Source organism: Crinia signifera, chromosome 7 (genome assembly GCF_055691185.1).
Source record: "Crinia signifera chromosome 7, ASM5569118v1, whole genome shotgun sequence".
Taxonomy (NCBI): domain Eukaryota; kingdom Metazoa; phylum Chordata; class Amphibia; order Anura; family Myobatrachidae; genus Crinia; species Crinia signifera.
Window position 1 is genome coordinate 175,329,415 of NC_139223.1, and position 16,012 is coordinate 175,345,426.

Consider the following 16,012-nt stretch of genomic DNA (forward strand, 5'->3'; position numbering starts at 1 on the left):
ACATGTGATGTCATGGGTTATGGTATATTAGACTCCTCCCATCACTCTGTGCCCCCACAATGCTGCCATGTATGTGCTGTCTGCTGACTACACATGTGATGTGATGGGTTATGGTAAATCAGACTCCTCCCATCACTCTGTGCCTCCACAATGCTGCCATGTGTGTGCTGTCTGCTGACTACACATGTGATGTGATGGGTTATGGTATATTAGACTCCTCCCATCACTCTGTGCCTCCACAATGTTGCCATGTGTGTGCTGTCTGCTGACTACACATGTGATGTGATGGGTTATGGTATATCAGACTCCTCCCATCACTCTGTGCCTCCACAATGCTGCCATGTATGTGCTGTCTGCTGACTCTACACATGTGATGTGATGGGTTATGGTATATTAGACTCCTCCCATCAGTCTGTGCCCCCACAATGCTGCCATGTACGTGCTGTCTGCTGACTACACCTGTGATGTGATGGGTTATGGTATATCAGACTCCTCCCATCACTCTGTGCCCCCACAATGCTGCCATGTATGTGCTGTCTGCTGACTACACGTGTGGTGTGATGTGATGGGTTATGGTATATTAGACTCCTCCCATCACTCTGTGCCTCCACAATGCTGCCATGTATGTGCTGTCTGCTGACTACACCTGTGATGTGATGGGTTATGGTATATCAGACTCCTCCCATCACTCTGTGCCTCCACAATGCTGCCATGTGTGTGCTGTCTGCTGACTACACATGTGATGTGATGGGTTATGGTATATTAGACTCCTCCCATCACTCTGTGCCTCCACAATGTTGCCATGTGTGTGCTGTCTGCTGACTACACATGTGATGTGATGGGTTATGGTATATTAGACTCCTCCCATCAGTCTGTGCCCCCACAATGCTGCCATGTACGTGCTGTCTGCTGACTACACCTGTGATGTGATGGGTTATGGTATATCAGACTCCTCCCATCACTCTGTGCCCCCACAATGCTGCCATGTACGTGCTGTCTGCTGACTACACCTGTGATGTGATGGGTTATGGTATATCAGACTCCTCCCATCACTCTGTGCCTCCACAATGCTGCCATGTATGTGCTGTCTGCTGACTCTACACGTGTGATGTGATGACATTCTGCAGTAACGTGCTGGGGTCCTGTCATTATTTTTATTGTTTGATGGGGTCCCAGAGCAAAATAATTTGAGGACCCTTTCCCTAGTGGATGGTACAGTATGAAATACTGCTTGTCGGCACAAGTTGGCTGAAAAAAACGTGAAAAACTTGTATCAACCTTTTGACAGTGTCGACTGCCCAACCATGTCTACCTTAGCCATTTGGACCTATTTCATGTGTCCACCTATGCCCCGTCGACCTTTAGTGGTGGACCTAATGCATGTCAACCTTTATAGTGTCAACCTAGCGACCATATCCCCTTATTTTAAAGAGTTTTAAGTAAAGTAATATTATACTGTGTACCGTTCAGTTCCTTTGGTGATATCCTGAGTCTCAGATGTATATGACTGGTGGGAGATGTATGAAAGCTTGGCGAGAGATAAAGTGGGGCGAGATAAAATACCAACCAATCAGGTCCTAACTGCCAGTGTCCAGGTGGTGTAACAGATGACAGTTAGGGGCCGATTGGCTGGTACTTTATCTCCGTCCACTTTAGCAAACGTTTTACGCGAATATATCTGCGATGAAAGCAAGCGGTTCAGATGACTGTGTGTCACTGCGCCGGTGGCGAGCGCAGGTTTCACCTCTATATTTTTATCCGCCAGTAGAAGAAGCCACGATTCTGAATTCCCGCCGTCTGTCCGTCAGTCCGTCCTGCACGTCGAGCACCTCTCACCGCAACTACTCGTTCCGCCGTGGCTCTGTGTGGTCCATACGCTCTGCTGTGAGCGCAGAAGGTGCATATCCGCCTCTAATTATCTGAGATGTAATCGATGTTTGCTTCCTCAGCGCGTACACAGCGCCGCCTCATTCTCCATAATCCATATTTCAGATGAGGAACATGCCACCGATCACACTGCAAACCATCACATGTCCCAGCCTCCGCAGCCCGTGTTTCCTGCGTGCATTTGCGCCGCTGTCCTGCCAATTGTTCATTTGATGGAGGATGGAGATGTTCGGGAAGACGGAGTTGCAGGTAAAACATTTCTACAAGCTTTGAACCATGATGCACTCAGTGGCAATCTGTGGATTTTTTTCTTATAAGTGCAACAAGTCGCCAATGGTGCGCTACAATGTGAAAACTAGTATTCAGAATCACGGTTCTATACTAAATTGGTCTTAACTGTTGCTGTGTTATCATTAGTGTAACACAATAAAGGTAATTGGTTGTTAAAGTTATTACAGTCTGGGGGTTCTTCAGATGTGGTTGGAGTTGCTTCCTGATGTGCAAAGTGCCAGTTATCTGTCTGCCTTAAACATGCACAGGAACCTTCCTGTCAGTGTGCGTGAACTGGGTCTGGTGACACAGGATGTAGGATGATTGACAGTTTGTTGTTGTTCGGAGGGTGGGGAGGAGGAGGCGGCCTCTGTTTGTGAAAGCGGAGGTGTGTTACCACCATATAGCAGTTGCACAGAGGTTTCCTGGCCTTAGCGACGGGTGTCTTGCACATCCTCATGGATGCTAATTAGTAGAGACAGGATGATATGCAACATAAAAAGCTTGAAATATGCATGCAAATATGCATGAAAAATACTTAAAATATGCATGAAAAGTGTTAAAATATGCTACATTAAATAATAAAAAAAAAGTTATTTTTAACTTATTTCTTTAAAAATCAGCATACAATTAGTTGCAAATAAACCTCAAAACTAGGCCCACAGCATCTGCAGATGTCTAGTTCTGTACACAGGATTTTTTTACTTCCTGGCTGCTACAGCAGACTGCAGCGTCCAAAGCTCTTCTTTCATCAACTACATGGACCCTCATCTCCAGCGCCGATGGATCAAATGTCAGCACAGCGTGTGAGGGCGGCGCAGTGGAAGACTTCCTCCCTGCGCCGCATACTCACTATGACTTCCTCCCGCGCCTCAGGATGTCACAACCCTTCCGCCCGCCGCCTCTGCTGCAGAAGTCTGCCGCTTGGTGTAAAGTCTCAGGCCAGGGGCAGGCAAAGGTTCAGGAGCTTTGTAATAGCATCCGCCCCGACTGACTTTTATCAACATGGATTGGCAGCCTAGAGCAGTGTCAGATATATCGTACATCCAAGGTTCCCCACACTGCGCACATATTGCCCCAGCCTGCACACACTACCACTACCTGGCCAGCAGCAGCAGGGCAAAGCAGTGCTGTGACTCGTGGGTGGGAAGAAGGTGAGGCCTAAAATACGCACCATCACTAGATTTTAGGTAAAATATGCAATAACCAGTGAGAATGGGCAAAATATGCAAATGCATATGAAAATATGCAAATGCATATAATCCTGGCTCTACTAATTAGTCTCATTAATAAACAAAAAAGTGATATTCTTGTTGTTAGCTCAAGTTTTCAACAGGGTCCATTTAATCATAGCCACTTCCAATCTGCAATTGACGCCATCCTAGTAATATCATTGATCATCGTGACATCCATTGTTACTTTAACTCCAGTGAGGAACATTATTAGACATATACCAGGACTACTTTGAGTTTCTGTAATGGCCCTATATACTAATATCTCTGGTGTGTACATAATACTTCAACTTTTAACTTTTCTAAGAACTGTTTAGTTCAGTGATGGCTAACCTTGACACTCCAGCTGTTGTTGAACTACACATCAAAGCATTCCCTGCTACAGTTTTACTATTTGGCCTTGCTAAAACTGATGCAGGGCATGCTGAGATGTGTAGTTCAACAACAGCTGGAGCGTCAAGGTTAGCCATTACAGGTTTAGTTGTTGCTCAGGGCTTTAAATCTAAATCAGCCAGTGGCTCTTGACTGCGCAGAATTAAGTCTGTACGTTACATTGCTCCTTTCTGATTGGTCACGTAGTGAGCGCAGTAGCCCAGCAAGTGCTCTGGAATTGCCTAATCGAGGATCCATCCACTGTCCTGCGACATTTCCTGGAGAAGCTGACTATCAGTAACCGACAGGTAACGTTCCCGTCTTATACAAACACAAAGAATGATTCCCGCACCAGTCTTTTATATTTGTGAGACTGTCCTATCTCCTCTAATATGAGTATTCCTTGGGGAAATTCCCCTATATTTTTTCAAAAAGGAGGTGCCACCTACTACTTAAGCAAAGACACACATTTTTACAAGAAAAGTAAGTATATTGTAAGTGCACTGAAAGTCACAATGTTTATTTTTAAGATTTAACTTTTATTTTATTCATTAAAAGGTGAAATATTTAAAATATGAAAAAGATAAAGAAAGAAATATAGTTTAAAATATCAATGACCCCTGCTCCCCAAACAAAATTATTGTAGGGTTCTCTTATCCCTGTATGCTTCCTATATGCTTTATATTAGCACTTTTCTCCCTGTTCAGTTTAAGGAAGAGATATTTTGTGCTCAAATGTTGCGAATTTCTATATTGCAATAGGGGCCTTATTCGAGTTCACTCTTTCAGACAAAATCCTTCTTAGATGGACAAAACCATGTGCACTGCAGGGGGCAGATGTAACTTGTGCAGATCGAATTAGATTTGGGTGGGGTTTTACTTCAAAGTGAGATCTATATTGCAGTGTTAAAATAAAGCAGCCAGTATTTACCCTGCAAAGAATCACCAAAAAATCACCAAATCTATTTCTATCTGTACATGTTACATCTGCCCCCCTGCAGTGCACATGGTTTTGTCCATCTAAGAAGGATTTTGTCAGAAAGAGTGAACTCGAATGAGGCCCTAGATCTTTATGTATCAGATCTTGTCTTTTCTGATTCTGTTCTATTCTATTAATGTGTGTGTTTAGAGTTTAATTTCGTTACATTCGATTGATGTAGCAAACTGACATCTCATATTTTCTGCAGACAGATTTTGTCAAATATTTTGCAGAGAGAAGTACAGTTTTTTGTTATTATATATATCTCTCATGCAGCTGTACTATAGTTCATAGATCATGATAGATTATACCTTGCGGGCTGACAGGGGCTGTGGGTTGGCTGTCAGAAATTGTATTGGTGTTATTATGATTTTATTGTTACTGACAGTATTTTACATAACCGCAAATTATGCCCACTGTATTATATATTACAGTACTTGGGGTTTAAGTTTTAATATTACTAATTGCACAGAGGTAATGGATAATTGATAACCTCTTTATTCCGTGCTCATGTATTGGAAAGGCACTGATTGTATTATGATTAACTGTCGCTGTATATGTCTCAGATTATAAGTTTTAAGATGTACAGACACTGAGCTATATCTGGTATTGGTGCTATTCAGTAAGCGATTATGTAACCCAGCTCATAAATCAGAAGGTGTCTGACAGACGTTCTGCCTTATGCAATGTGGCTTTCTGGAGTATTTTATTGCTGACAGTAATTCAAATACACGGTGTTTGTGCCTGCTGCACTAAGTGTTATAATACCTTGTGCTTAGGTTCTCTTTTCACGGATTGTGCAAATGTAATATACAGTAAATAACCATTTTACACTGTTTATTAATATGCAGATATTGCTTTTCAAGTGTACATTCACTGAGCTATATCTGGTATATATGCTATATAAATGATAGTCATACAACCCAGCTCATAAGATGGAGATAAATGGTTATTATTATGTTTGGTATGCTGCGGTAAATGTGAAAAAACTGCCGCTGACAGTTATTTCATAAATGTTATTATTGCCCACTGCGTTTAGTATCGCCGTATTGCGGGCTTGTTTAACAGTTCTCCGGCGGCTATGAGTCGGCTGTAACAAGCCAGAGAATATGCTCATACCGCCGCTGTCTATTATGAATGTCCGGGCAGCTCCGTGTCTCACGGGCTGCACGGAGGCTGTGAGCCGGCTCCTGTCAGCCGGACACGCACCCACGCCGCTTCTGTCACTGTATCCCGGCTACTGGTACAGACTGCTTAACTCCGTAACACATCACATACATTTCATTTCATTTCTACAACATTGAGTGCATTTTTAAAGAAGCATAAGAAAGGGAGCTGAGGTCATTGCTAGCCAACGACCGTTTCACCAAGCTTTCTCAGGGCATCAACCCTGAGGAAGCTTGGTGAAACGGTCGTTGGCTAGCAATGACCTCAGCTCCCTTTCTTATGCTTCTTTAAAAATGCACTCAATGTTGTAGAAATGAAATGAAATGAAATGTATGTGATGTGTTACGGAGTTAAGCAGTCTGTACCAGTAGCCGGGATACAGTGACAGAAGCGGCGTGGGTGCTTGTCCGGCTGACAGGAGCCGGCTCACAGCCTCCGTGCAGCCCGTGAGACACGGAGCTGCCCGGACATTCCTAATAGACAGCGGCGGTATGAGCATATTCTCTGGCTTGTTACAGCCGACTCATAGCCGCCGGAGAACTGTTAAACAAGCCCGCAATACGGCGATACTAAACGCAGTGGGCAATAATAACATTTATGAAATAACTGTCAGCGGCAGTTTTTTCACATTTACCGCAGCATACCAAACATAATAATAACCATTTATCTCCATCTTATGAGCTGGGTTGTATGACTATCATTTATATAGCATATATACCAGATATAGCTCAGTGAATGTACACTTGAAAAGCAATATCTGCACATTAATAAACAGTGTAAAATGGTTATTTACTGTATATTACATTTGCACAATCCGTGAAAAGAGAACCTAAGCACAAGGTATTATAACACTTAGTGCAGCAGGCACAAACACCGTGTATTTGAATTACTGTCAGCAATAAAATACTCCAGAAAGCCACATTGCATAAGGCAGAACGTCTGTCAGACACCTTCTGATTTATGAGCTGGGTTACATAATCGCTTACTGAATAGCACCAATACCAGATATAGCTCAGTGTCTGTACATCTTAAAACTTATAATCTGTATAATAAATAGACAATGTTTGGCCTTGGAGACATATACAGCGACAGTTAATCATAATACAATCAGTGCCTATCCAATACATGAGCACGGAATAAAGAGGTTATCAATTATCCATTACCTCTGTGCAATTAGTAATATTAAAACTTAAACCCCAAGTACTGTAATATATAATACAGTGGGCATAATTTGCGGTTATGCAAAATACTGTCAGTAACAATAAAATCATAATAACACCAATACAATTTCTGACAGCCAACCCACAGCCCCTGTCAGCCCGCAAGGTATAATCTATCATGATCTATGAACTATAGTACAGCTGCATGAGAGATATATATAATAACAAAAAACTGTACTTCTCTCTGCAAAATATTTGACAAAATCTGTCTGCAGAAAATATGAGATGTCAGTTTGCTACATCAATCGAATGTAACGAAATTAAACTCTAAACACACACATTAATCTGAGAGAATCAGAAAAGACAAGATCTGATACATAAAGATCTATTGCAATATAGAAATTCGCAACATTTGAGCACAAAATATCTCTTCCTTAAACTGAACAGGGAGAAAAGTGCTAATATAAAGCATATAGGAAGCATACAGGGATAAGAGAACCCTACAATAATTTTGTTTGGGGAGCAGGGGTCATTGATGTTTTAAACTATATTTATTTCTTTATCTTTTTCATATTTTAAATATTTCACCTTTTAATGAATAAAATAAAAGTTAAATCTTAAAAATAAACATTGTGACTTTCAGTGCACTTACAATATACTTACTTTTCTTGTAAAAATGAACGTTCCCGTCTTGTCTGTAGGCTCAGCAGTCATAGCTGTGTGCCCTGGGATTCCCCATCTGATAACGCCTCTCTATAATCATTGCAGGATGAGCTGATCTACATGCTGAGGAAGCTGCTACTGAACATCGGCGACTTCCCCGCACAAACCTCGCACATCCTTTTCAACTATTTGGTAAACGTAGCACATAAGTGTATTGTGGGCCTTCAGCTTTGTTAGCAAAGAAAACAAAGCACACAAATGGGTAAAGCCATGCTGTGCCGCAGGTGGGCCAGATGTAACATGTGCAGAGAGCTTTAGACTGTGCAGGTGGGGTGTGTTCAAACTGAAATCTGAATTGCAGTGTACATATACAGCTGTCAAACATCTATGGGCTACAGGCAAAAGCAGCCAGTATTTACCCTGCACAGAAACAAGGTTGCTCCAGACACAAACTGGGTTGCTTTTTGTGTTTTACTGAATCTGGCCCTCTCCACAACTGTCATTAATAAGACTTTAATGGACTGTAACGGATCTACAGCAGGGGCGGCCAAACCTGTCCTCAGGATCTACCAACAGTTCATGTGTCTCTGGGAACCTGTGGATCTATAGTAGGAATGAATGCAGCAGGTTTGAAAATGTGACAGTTAGTAATGACTACAGCTGTGCACCAGCTAGGTGATCTGGGGAATGTGACAGTTAGTAATGACTACAGCTGTGCACCAGCTAGGTGATCTGGGGAATGTGACAGTTAGTAATGACTACAGCTGTGCACCAGCTAGGTGATCTGGGGAATGTGACAGTTAGTAATGACTACAGCTGTGCACCAGCTAGGTGATCTGGGGAATGTGACAGTTAGTAATGACTACAGCTGTGCACCAGCTAGGTGATCTGGGGAATGTGACAGTTAGTAATGACTACAGCTGTGCACCAGCTAGGTGATCTGGGGAATGTGACAGTTAGTAATGACTACAGCTGTGCACCAGCTAGGTGATCTGGGGAATGTGACAGTTAGTAATGACTACAGCTGTGCACCAGCTAGGTGATCTGGGGAATGTGACAGTTAGTAATGACTACAGCTGTGCACCAGCTAGGTCAGGACTGGCAAAACCGGTCCTCAAGATCTACCAACGGTCCTCTTTTTCTAAATCACCTAGCTGATGCACAGCTGTAGTCATTACGGTACTTGTTTCCTATCACGGCCACAATCTGGAGTAATCGTGTCCCTTACTTAAGGGACACGATTACCCCCGATGGACCCGATTTCTTTTGAAATCAGGTCCATTTTGCCGGCTATGATACAATATCGGGGGCATCGCGTCGGTCGGGACCATTAACATTGTCCCGACGCGACCGACGCGATGCCCCCGATATTTCCATAGGCTTCAATGTTAAAAAATATTTTAACATTGAAATCTTGTCGGGAAAGTTAAAATATCGGGGGCATCGCGTCAGTCGGGACCATTAACATTGGTCCCGACGCGATGCGACGCGATGCCCCCGATTTTTGCATAGGCTTCAATGTTAAAATATTTTTTAACATTGAAATGGTGAAAAATTGTGAAAAAATGTGAAATGGGCCAATATGACCCATTTCACATTATAGATGTCCCCGTCGTCACCCCACGATAGACGCCAACCCGAAGCGTGGCGAGCGCAGCGAGCCCGCGAGGGGCGGCGGTACGCGTCCTCCGACCTTTTCATGCCCTACTATCCACTAGGGCGTGGAGTGAGAATATAATAGTGTGGCGAGCGCAGCGAGCCACCGAGCCCGAAGCGTGGCGAGCGGACGCGGATACCTTCACAGTTATACGCGTCCCCTTGCGGGCTTCACAGGTGTCCATGGCGACGCGGACACCTGTGAAGCCCGCGAAGGGACGCGTTTACCTGTGAAGGTATCCGCGTCCCCTCGCGGGGCTCGCTGCGCTCGCCACGCTTCGGGCTCGGTGGCTCGCTGCGCTCGCCACACTATTCTATTCTCACTCCACGCCCTAGTGGATAGTAGGGCATGAAAAGGTCGGAGGACGCGTACCGCCGCCCCTTGCGGGCTCGCTGCGCTCGCCACGCTTCGGGTTGTCGTCTATCGTGGGCTGGAGTTTACGCGCTTACATTTGGGGGGGTTTGGAATTTTTTTAATTTAATCCAATGTAAAATTGGGTCCCAGGGACCCAATTTACATTGGATTCAATGAAAAAAATCGGGTCCAAAATCGGTCGGTCGCGTCGATCGCATCGCATGCGACCAAATCGCATGCGATGCGATCGACCCGATTTTTCCGTCACGACCACCCCGATCTAAATCGGTGTGGCCGTGCTAGGAAACAAGTACCGTCATTACTAACTGTCACATTCCCCAGATCACCTTGCTGGTGCACAGCTGTAGTCATTACTAACTGTCACATTCCCCAGATCACCTAGCTGGTGCACAGCTGTAGTCATTACTAACTGTCACATGTCCCAGATCACCTAGCTGGTGCACAGCTGTAGTCATTACTAACTGTCACATTCCCCAGATCACCTAGCTGATGTACAGCTGTAGTCATTACTAACTGTCACATGTCCCAGATCACCTAGCTGGTGCACAGCTGTAGTCATTACTAACTGTTACATTTTCCAGATCACCTATCTGGTGTATAGCTGTAGTCATTACTAACTGTCACATTATCAAACCTGCTGCATTCATTCCTACTACAGGTGGCCTGACACACATGAACTGTTGGTAGATCTTCAGGACCGGTTTGGCCACCCCTAAGCTTGGTTATTTGAAAAACATGTACCGTTGGTAGATATCAAGATCCGTTTGGCCAGCCCTGGTGTAAGACCATCATATACTTGACAGATACTTTATCAGTCCTTGCCTGTCCCTAATCCCTATGAACCTCTCTTTCTCTTAGGTTGGCCTAATTATGTACTTTGTCCGTACCCCATGCGAGTGGGGCATGGATGCCATCTCTGCCACCCTGACCTTCCTGTGGGAAGTAGTTGGCTATGTGGAAGGTCTGTTCTTTAAAGACCTGAAGCAAACGATGAAGAAGGAGCAATGTGAGGTGAAACTTCTCGTCACAGCCTCGATGCCAGGTGAGGGATCACCAGGTCCTTCTCCGTCATTTCTCTCACTGGTTGATGAGTGTGAACATCACTGGCATTGTGTTACTGATGTGTTCTGCTGTTTGTGCAGGTACAAAGACACTAGTCGTTCACGGACAGAATGAGTGTGACATACCTACCCAGCTGCCGGTGCATGAAGACACTCAGTTCGAAGCTCTGCTAAAGGTGAGACAAGAATCTGGCGAATAAGAATGTAACAAAGGACAAAATGAGAGATATCAAATAGAAGGAAGGGCGCCACCTACAGCAATAACACAACACAACACCAAAATATGCAGAGAAACATTACGTGTTCCGTACCAAAATCAAATAAAAACTCTGCTTAATTTGTATGACTATATAAACAGTTCCAAAGACCAGTTTTCTCCAGGTAGATCTTAAATACCTTAAAAACATTGCATACAGATATGCCAACATACATTCGATACAAGTCACGTTTTACATAACGCCAAGCTCTGTTTGTAGTGCTGAGCATCTTATTTGCAACTTTTTCCATTAAAATAGAATCTTATTTGCAAAACGGAGCAAATAGGATGCACAAGCAGCATCTGATGATTGAAATAATATGCAGCATGCCTATATGTGTGCGACTAGCTGTACCTCTATACAATTTGCTACATTCCATTTCTAATTCAGATACAGTCGCATTGACATACTGTACTGATTATAGACATGCCAGATACCATTTTAATCAGCAGAAGCTGATTGTGCGTCTTATTCGCCTGACATGCTAAGTTGGCACCACTAGAGGGGCTGTTTGTAACGAACAGAGGCTAGATGTACATGGACACATATGTATTGTCATTATAGTAAAGTAAAAAGGAAGTTCCATACACACAGTTACATTCTGCATACAATCAGCGGCGTAGCTAGAATTTATGCGCCCCCCCGCCGATATCGGCAGCGCCGCCCCCCCTACCCCTCCCACCCACCTTCCCAAGTTAAGTTAAAACCACCCCTTACCCCTCCGCGTGCCACCGCCGCCGCATTCAGGGTCCGGCAGCCGGCTCCGTCTCCGTCTTCTCCTGCAGTTCTATAATGACCATAAGGGATGCTAGAGGAGGCCCGCGCCTCCTCTAGCATCCCAAAAAACTGTCTGCTGTTAGGGGGCAGCCATTTTCTGATAGTTATTTTTCATTAGAAGTACTGCAGCAAGATCTGCGCTGCGGCCGGGACTGGAGTCGGGACCCTGAATGCAACGGCGCTTGCGGCGGCTTGCGGAGGGGTAAGGGGGGGGGGTGTGTTAAACATAGTTGTAACTATAGCCCCGCATATCGGCGCCCACAGCCCCTCAGCGCCTCCCCGCCACCGCGGGGGCTGCGGGGCTATAGTTACGCCACTGCATACAATAAAAGCGAATCAGTGCTTATCTGAATCCACCTGAGGGCAGTACCCAACGCATTTCATGGTGCTGCCGTAAGTCACCTATGCTTTCTCAATGGGCACGGGCAGATATAGAAGTATATTGTTCTACATTTGTAGATTCCCTCTGTTTTTTTCTAGTGTCTTTATATAAATCCCGGAGTCGTTGCTCTTCCGTGAAAATGACACGACTACTATATAGTGAATAATGCACAATACGTGTATAATAGAGGGATGCGGTCATTTGGTCTACAGCATGATGGTCGACAGTCGTTAGGTCGACACCATTATGTCGACATGGGAAAAGGTCGACATGGGTCTAAGTCGACATGGGAAAAGGTAGACAGGTCATTAGTTCGACAGTGTCTAGGTCGAAAGTCAAAAGGTCGACATGGGGCTTTTCACTGTTTTTTGAGCCGACATGTGCCGAAAGGCGGTGTTTCATGCTCTACCATCCACTAGGGTGTGGTTGGAGAATAAAATAGTGTGCCGAGTGTAGCGAGGCACCGTGCCCGACGCATTGCGTGCGCAGCGAGCGATGCGAGGGGATGCGGTGCACTTTAAGCTGTGTCCATGTCGAATGTGTTGACATTCAGGTAAAAAAACAGTGAAAAACCCCATGTCGACCTTTTGACTATCGACCTAGACTTTGTCGAACTAATGACCTGTCAAACTAATGACCTTTTGACCTAGACCCATGTCAACCTTTTCCCATGTCGACCTAATGGTGCTGACCTAATGACTGTCGACCATCACGCTGTGGACCAATGGATCCGAACCCATAATAGAGATGACTGTCTGTGGATGAGGAATATGTTATATGTGGTTACGGGGACATTGAATCCATCTGATATAATAACACTGCACCTTTATCATTTCTGCGTCTTTTAGGAGTGTTTGGAATTTTTCAACATCGCCGATTCCCAGTCTGCAAACTACTTTCTTATGGACAAACGCTGGAATCTGACCCACTACAACAAGGTGAGTGTGAATCTGGCACTTACTGCATCAGACATGCCTGTGCGAATAATACAGAGCTTGCCAATGTGTCACAGATATTGTCAGCTCTGTAACCAAGGCATCACATAACTGACAGCAAGAGAACGGGATTACTACGAAGAATGGTGCATCCCCTCCCCACTGACTGACGTTTATTTGCAAAGGCAGGACAAATCATTCGATGGCTGGGCCATTTGTGTCCTTCTCAGTAACACTAATGCTGGGTACACACCTGACAGATTTGCCAAGCGATGCTACATGATAGACAATTTGTGGAGCCTAAGAAAGATATATTTTTTTTAACCTATGGACGGTCATCCATTTTCTTTGACTGATTAGCCTGTGAGCCAATCAGAACCTGGGGGTGGGGTTTCATGGGGATTGGGGGCGGGGCTATGCTCCGTGTCCCAGTCCCTTGAGGAAAAAAAACAAAAAAAACAATTCGGTTAAGCTGTGCCATTGATGGAGGGAATCCATCTGCCTCCCCCCATTGATGGCAAAACTATTCTGCATCGGCCATAAACCATCAATGAATCATCAATGGTCGATGGCCATCCCTACTATCAGATAATCAGAATGAGTGGTTGGAAATATTCTATTCTGCCTGATTATTGTATAATGGTCACCCGGCTTAATTGCTTATTGATTTTATCAGAAACATTTCCTTTTACTGTATGCCAATGGCAGATACATTTTGTGCTATAGACAGTGACTACTGTAGTATATACTGTATGTAATTATCTGTTCCCAGACCTATGTACGTGACATTTATCCGTTTCGGAGGTCAGTGTCCCCACAGCTGAATCTGGTACACATGGCACCTGAGAAAGGCCAAGAACTAATTCAGAAGCAGGTAGGTAACATTACATATTTCCCTCTGTATTCTAATTAAATGATATCTGCAACTAGCAAATACCCTCCTCTAATGCAGCGGCTCTCAATAATTATTATTATTATCCTTTATATGGAGCCACAAAGGGATCCGCAGCGCCCAGTTACAGAGTACAGCAGGCATGTCCAAACTGTGGCCCTCCAGCTTTTGTGGAACTACACATCCCAGCATGCCTTGCCATAGTTTTAGCATTCCCTAATAGCAAAACTGTGGCAAGGCATGATGGGACTTTCACACCAGCTGGAGGGCCAAAGTTTGGACCTGGCTTGAGTACAGTGGCTACAGTTGAATACAATAGTGGACAAGTTCAGGGTACATAAACATAGTTGAGGACACTGACATAAGTATCAGGGTGAGGGAAAACCGCAGGAATTGGTGCCATCGAAGATGGATTAAGTAAAGGAAGGAAAAACACACAGGGAAGAGGGCCCTGCTCGTGAGAGCTTACATTCTAAAGGGGAGGGGCAGACAGACAGGGGTGACACAGGTGGGGTAGATAGTGTCAATGGAACAGAAGGTTGCGATGAGAATTAGCTGGATTTGATGAATAAGTGGGTCTTGAGAGCCCGTTTGAAGTTTTGTAGAGAGGTGAAGGGGGTTATTTACTAAGATGGGAGTTCTATTGAAGATGGGATGTTGCCCATAGCAACCAATCAGATTCTATTAGTTATTTAGCATCTTTCAGAAGAAAATAGATAGAATCTGATTGGTTGCGAAAAGCAACATCCCATCTTCAAAATAACTCCCATCTTAGTAAGTAAACCCTGGAGAGTCTGAGGTAGAGAATTCCAGAGAAAGGGAGCAGCACGTGAAAAGTCTTGGAGGTACTGTAGAGGAGTGAGAGGAAGTAATCAGTAGGCAGGAGAGGCGGCGTGCATTAGTAGAGCATGGAGGGAAGGTGGGAGTGTATAGGGAGAGGAGGAAGAGATGTAAGTGGGAGAAGTGTGGGCTGTAGTACAGTACAGCTATAATACAGTACAGTAAACCAAAGTAGTAGTGATGATAGATTCAGTTTGGGCTAGACCCATATTTATCAGATTCTGAGGTCAGTCGTGTGTAATGTTTTCCATTCTCTCAGGTGTTCACTCGGAAACTGGAGGAAGTCGGACGCGTTCTCTTCCTCATATCGCTGACACAGAAGATCCCCACTGCCCACAAGCAGTCCCACGTGTCCATGCTACAAGAAGACCTTCTGCGTCTGCCTTCCTTCCCCCGAAGTGCCATTGATGCAGAGTTCTCGCTATTTAATGACCCACAAGGTACTTACTGTATACAGTATCTGATGCCAGGCACAAGGACCAACACCTAATTATTACTGGCTATTAAAGTGGTTTTCCACCATTGGTGCAGCCCATGATATTTAAGAATTAGCACCTCAATGTGCAGCTTTTGAGCCCATGTGATCTCCAGGAGAGAACAGGGCAGTGCCGCACAGCCAGGCTCGCTCCATTGTAGATGATGAGGTTGCCAGGAGTTAGTGTAGTACAGTAAGTGAATTGGACTTAGCTGAGGAGCTGAGATTACTGTGTAGGCATTGAGCGAATTTAATTCTGCTGCTGAATATTTCACTAACAGTGCTACCTGCTCTCTCGTTACTAAAGGACAGTGCTACCTGCTCTCTCGGTTATTAAAGGACAATGCTACCTGCTCTATCCTTTACTAACTGACAGTGCTACCTGCTCTCTCGGTTACTAAAGGACAATGCTACCTGCTCTATCCTTTACTAACTGACAGTGCTGCCAGCTTTCTACTTTACTAACTGACAGTGCTACAAGCTCACTCCTTTATTAACTGACAGTGCTACCAGCTCTCTCCTTTACTGACTGACAGTGCTGCCACCTTTCTCCTTTACTAACTGACAGTGCTACCAGCTTTCTCCTTTACTGACAGTGATACCCACTATCTCCTTTACTAATTGATAGTGCT

At 44.5% G+C, this 16,012-nt stretch overlaps 1 protein-coding gene across 21 annotated transcripts in view; it reads left to right on the forward strand.

The window, feature by feature from the left end:
* UNC80 (unc-80 subunit of NALCN channel complex) overlaps positions 1-16,012 on the forward strand; it is a 152,390-nt gene that overhangs the window by 85,508 nt on the left and 50,870 nt on the right. For 20 of the 21 annotated variants that reach the window (XM_083154462.1, XM_083154464.1, XM_083154458.1 and 17 more), the window contains 9 exons: positions 1,766-1,897; positions 1,993-2,136; positions 3,969-4,069; positions 7,835-7,921; positions 10,620-10,803; positions 10,904-10,998; positions 13,087-13,176; positions 13,946-14,047; positions 15,165-15,345. In XM_083154462.1, the coding sequence (XP_083010588.1) occupies positions 1,766-1,897; positions 1,993-2,136; positions 3,969-4,069; positions 7,835-7,921; positions 10,620-10,803; positions 10,904-10,998; positions 13,087-13,176; positions 13,946-14,047; positions 15,165-15,345 (1,116 nt within the window). The remainder of the gene's footprint in view (positions 1-1,765; positions 1,898-1,992; positions 2,137-3,968; positions 4,070-7,834; positions 7,922-10,619; positions 10,804-10,903; positions 10,999-13,086; positions 13,177-13,945; positions 14,048-15,164; positions 15,346-16,012) is intronic. The other variant, XM_083154445.1, reaches the window with a different exon arrangement.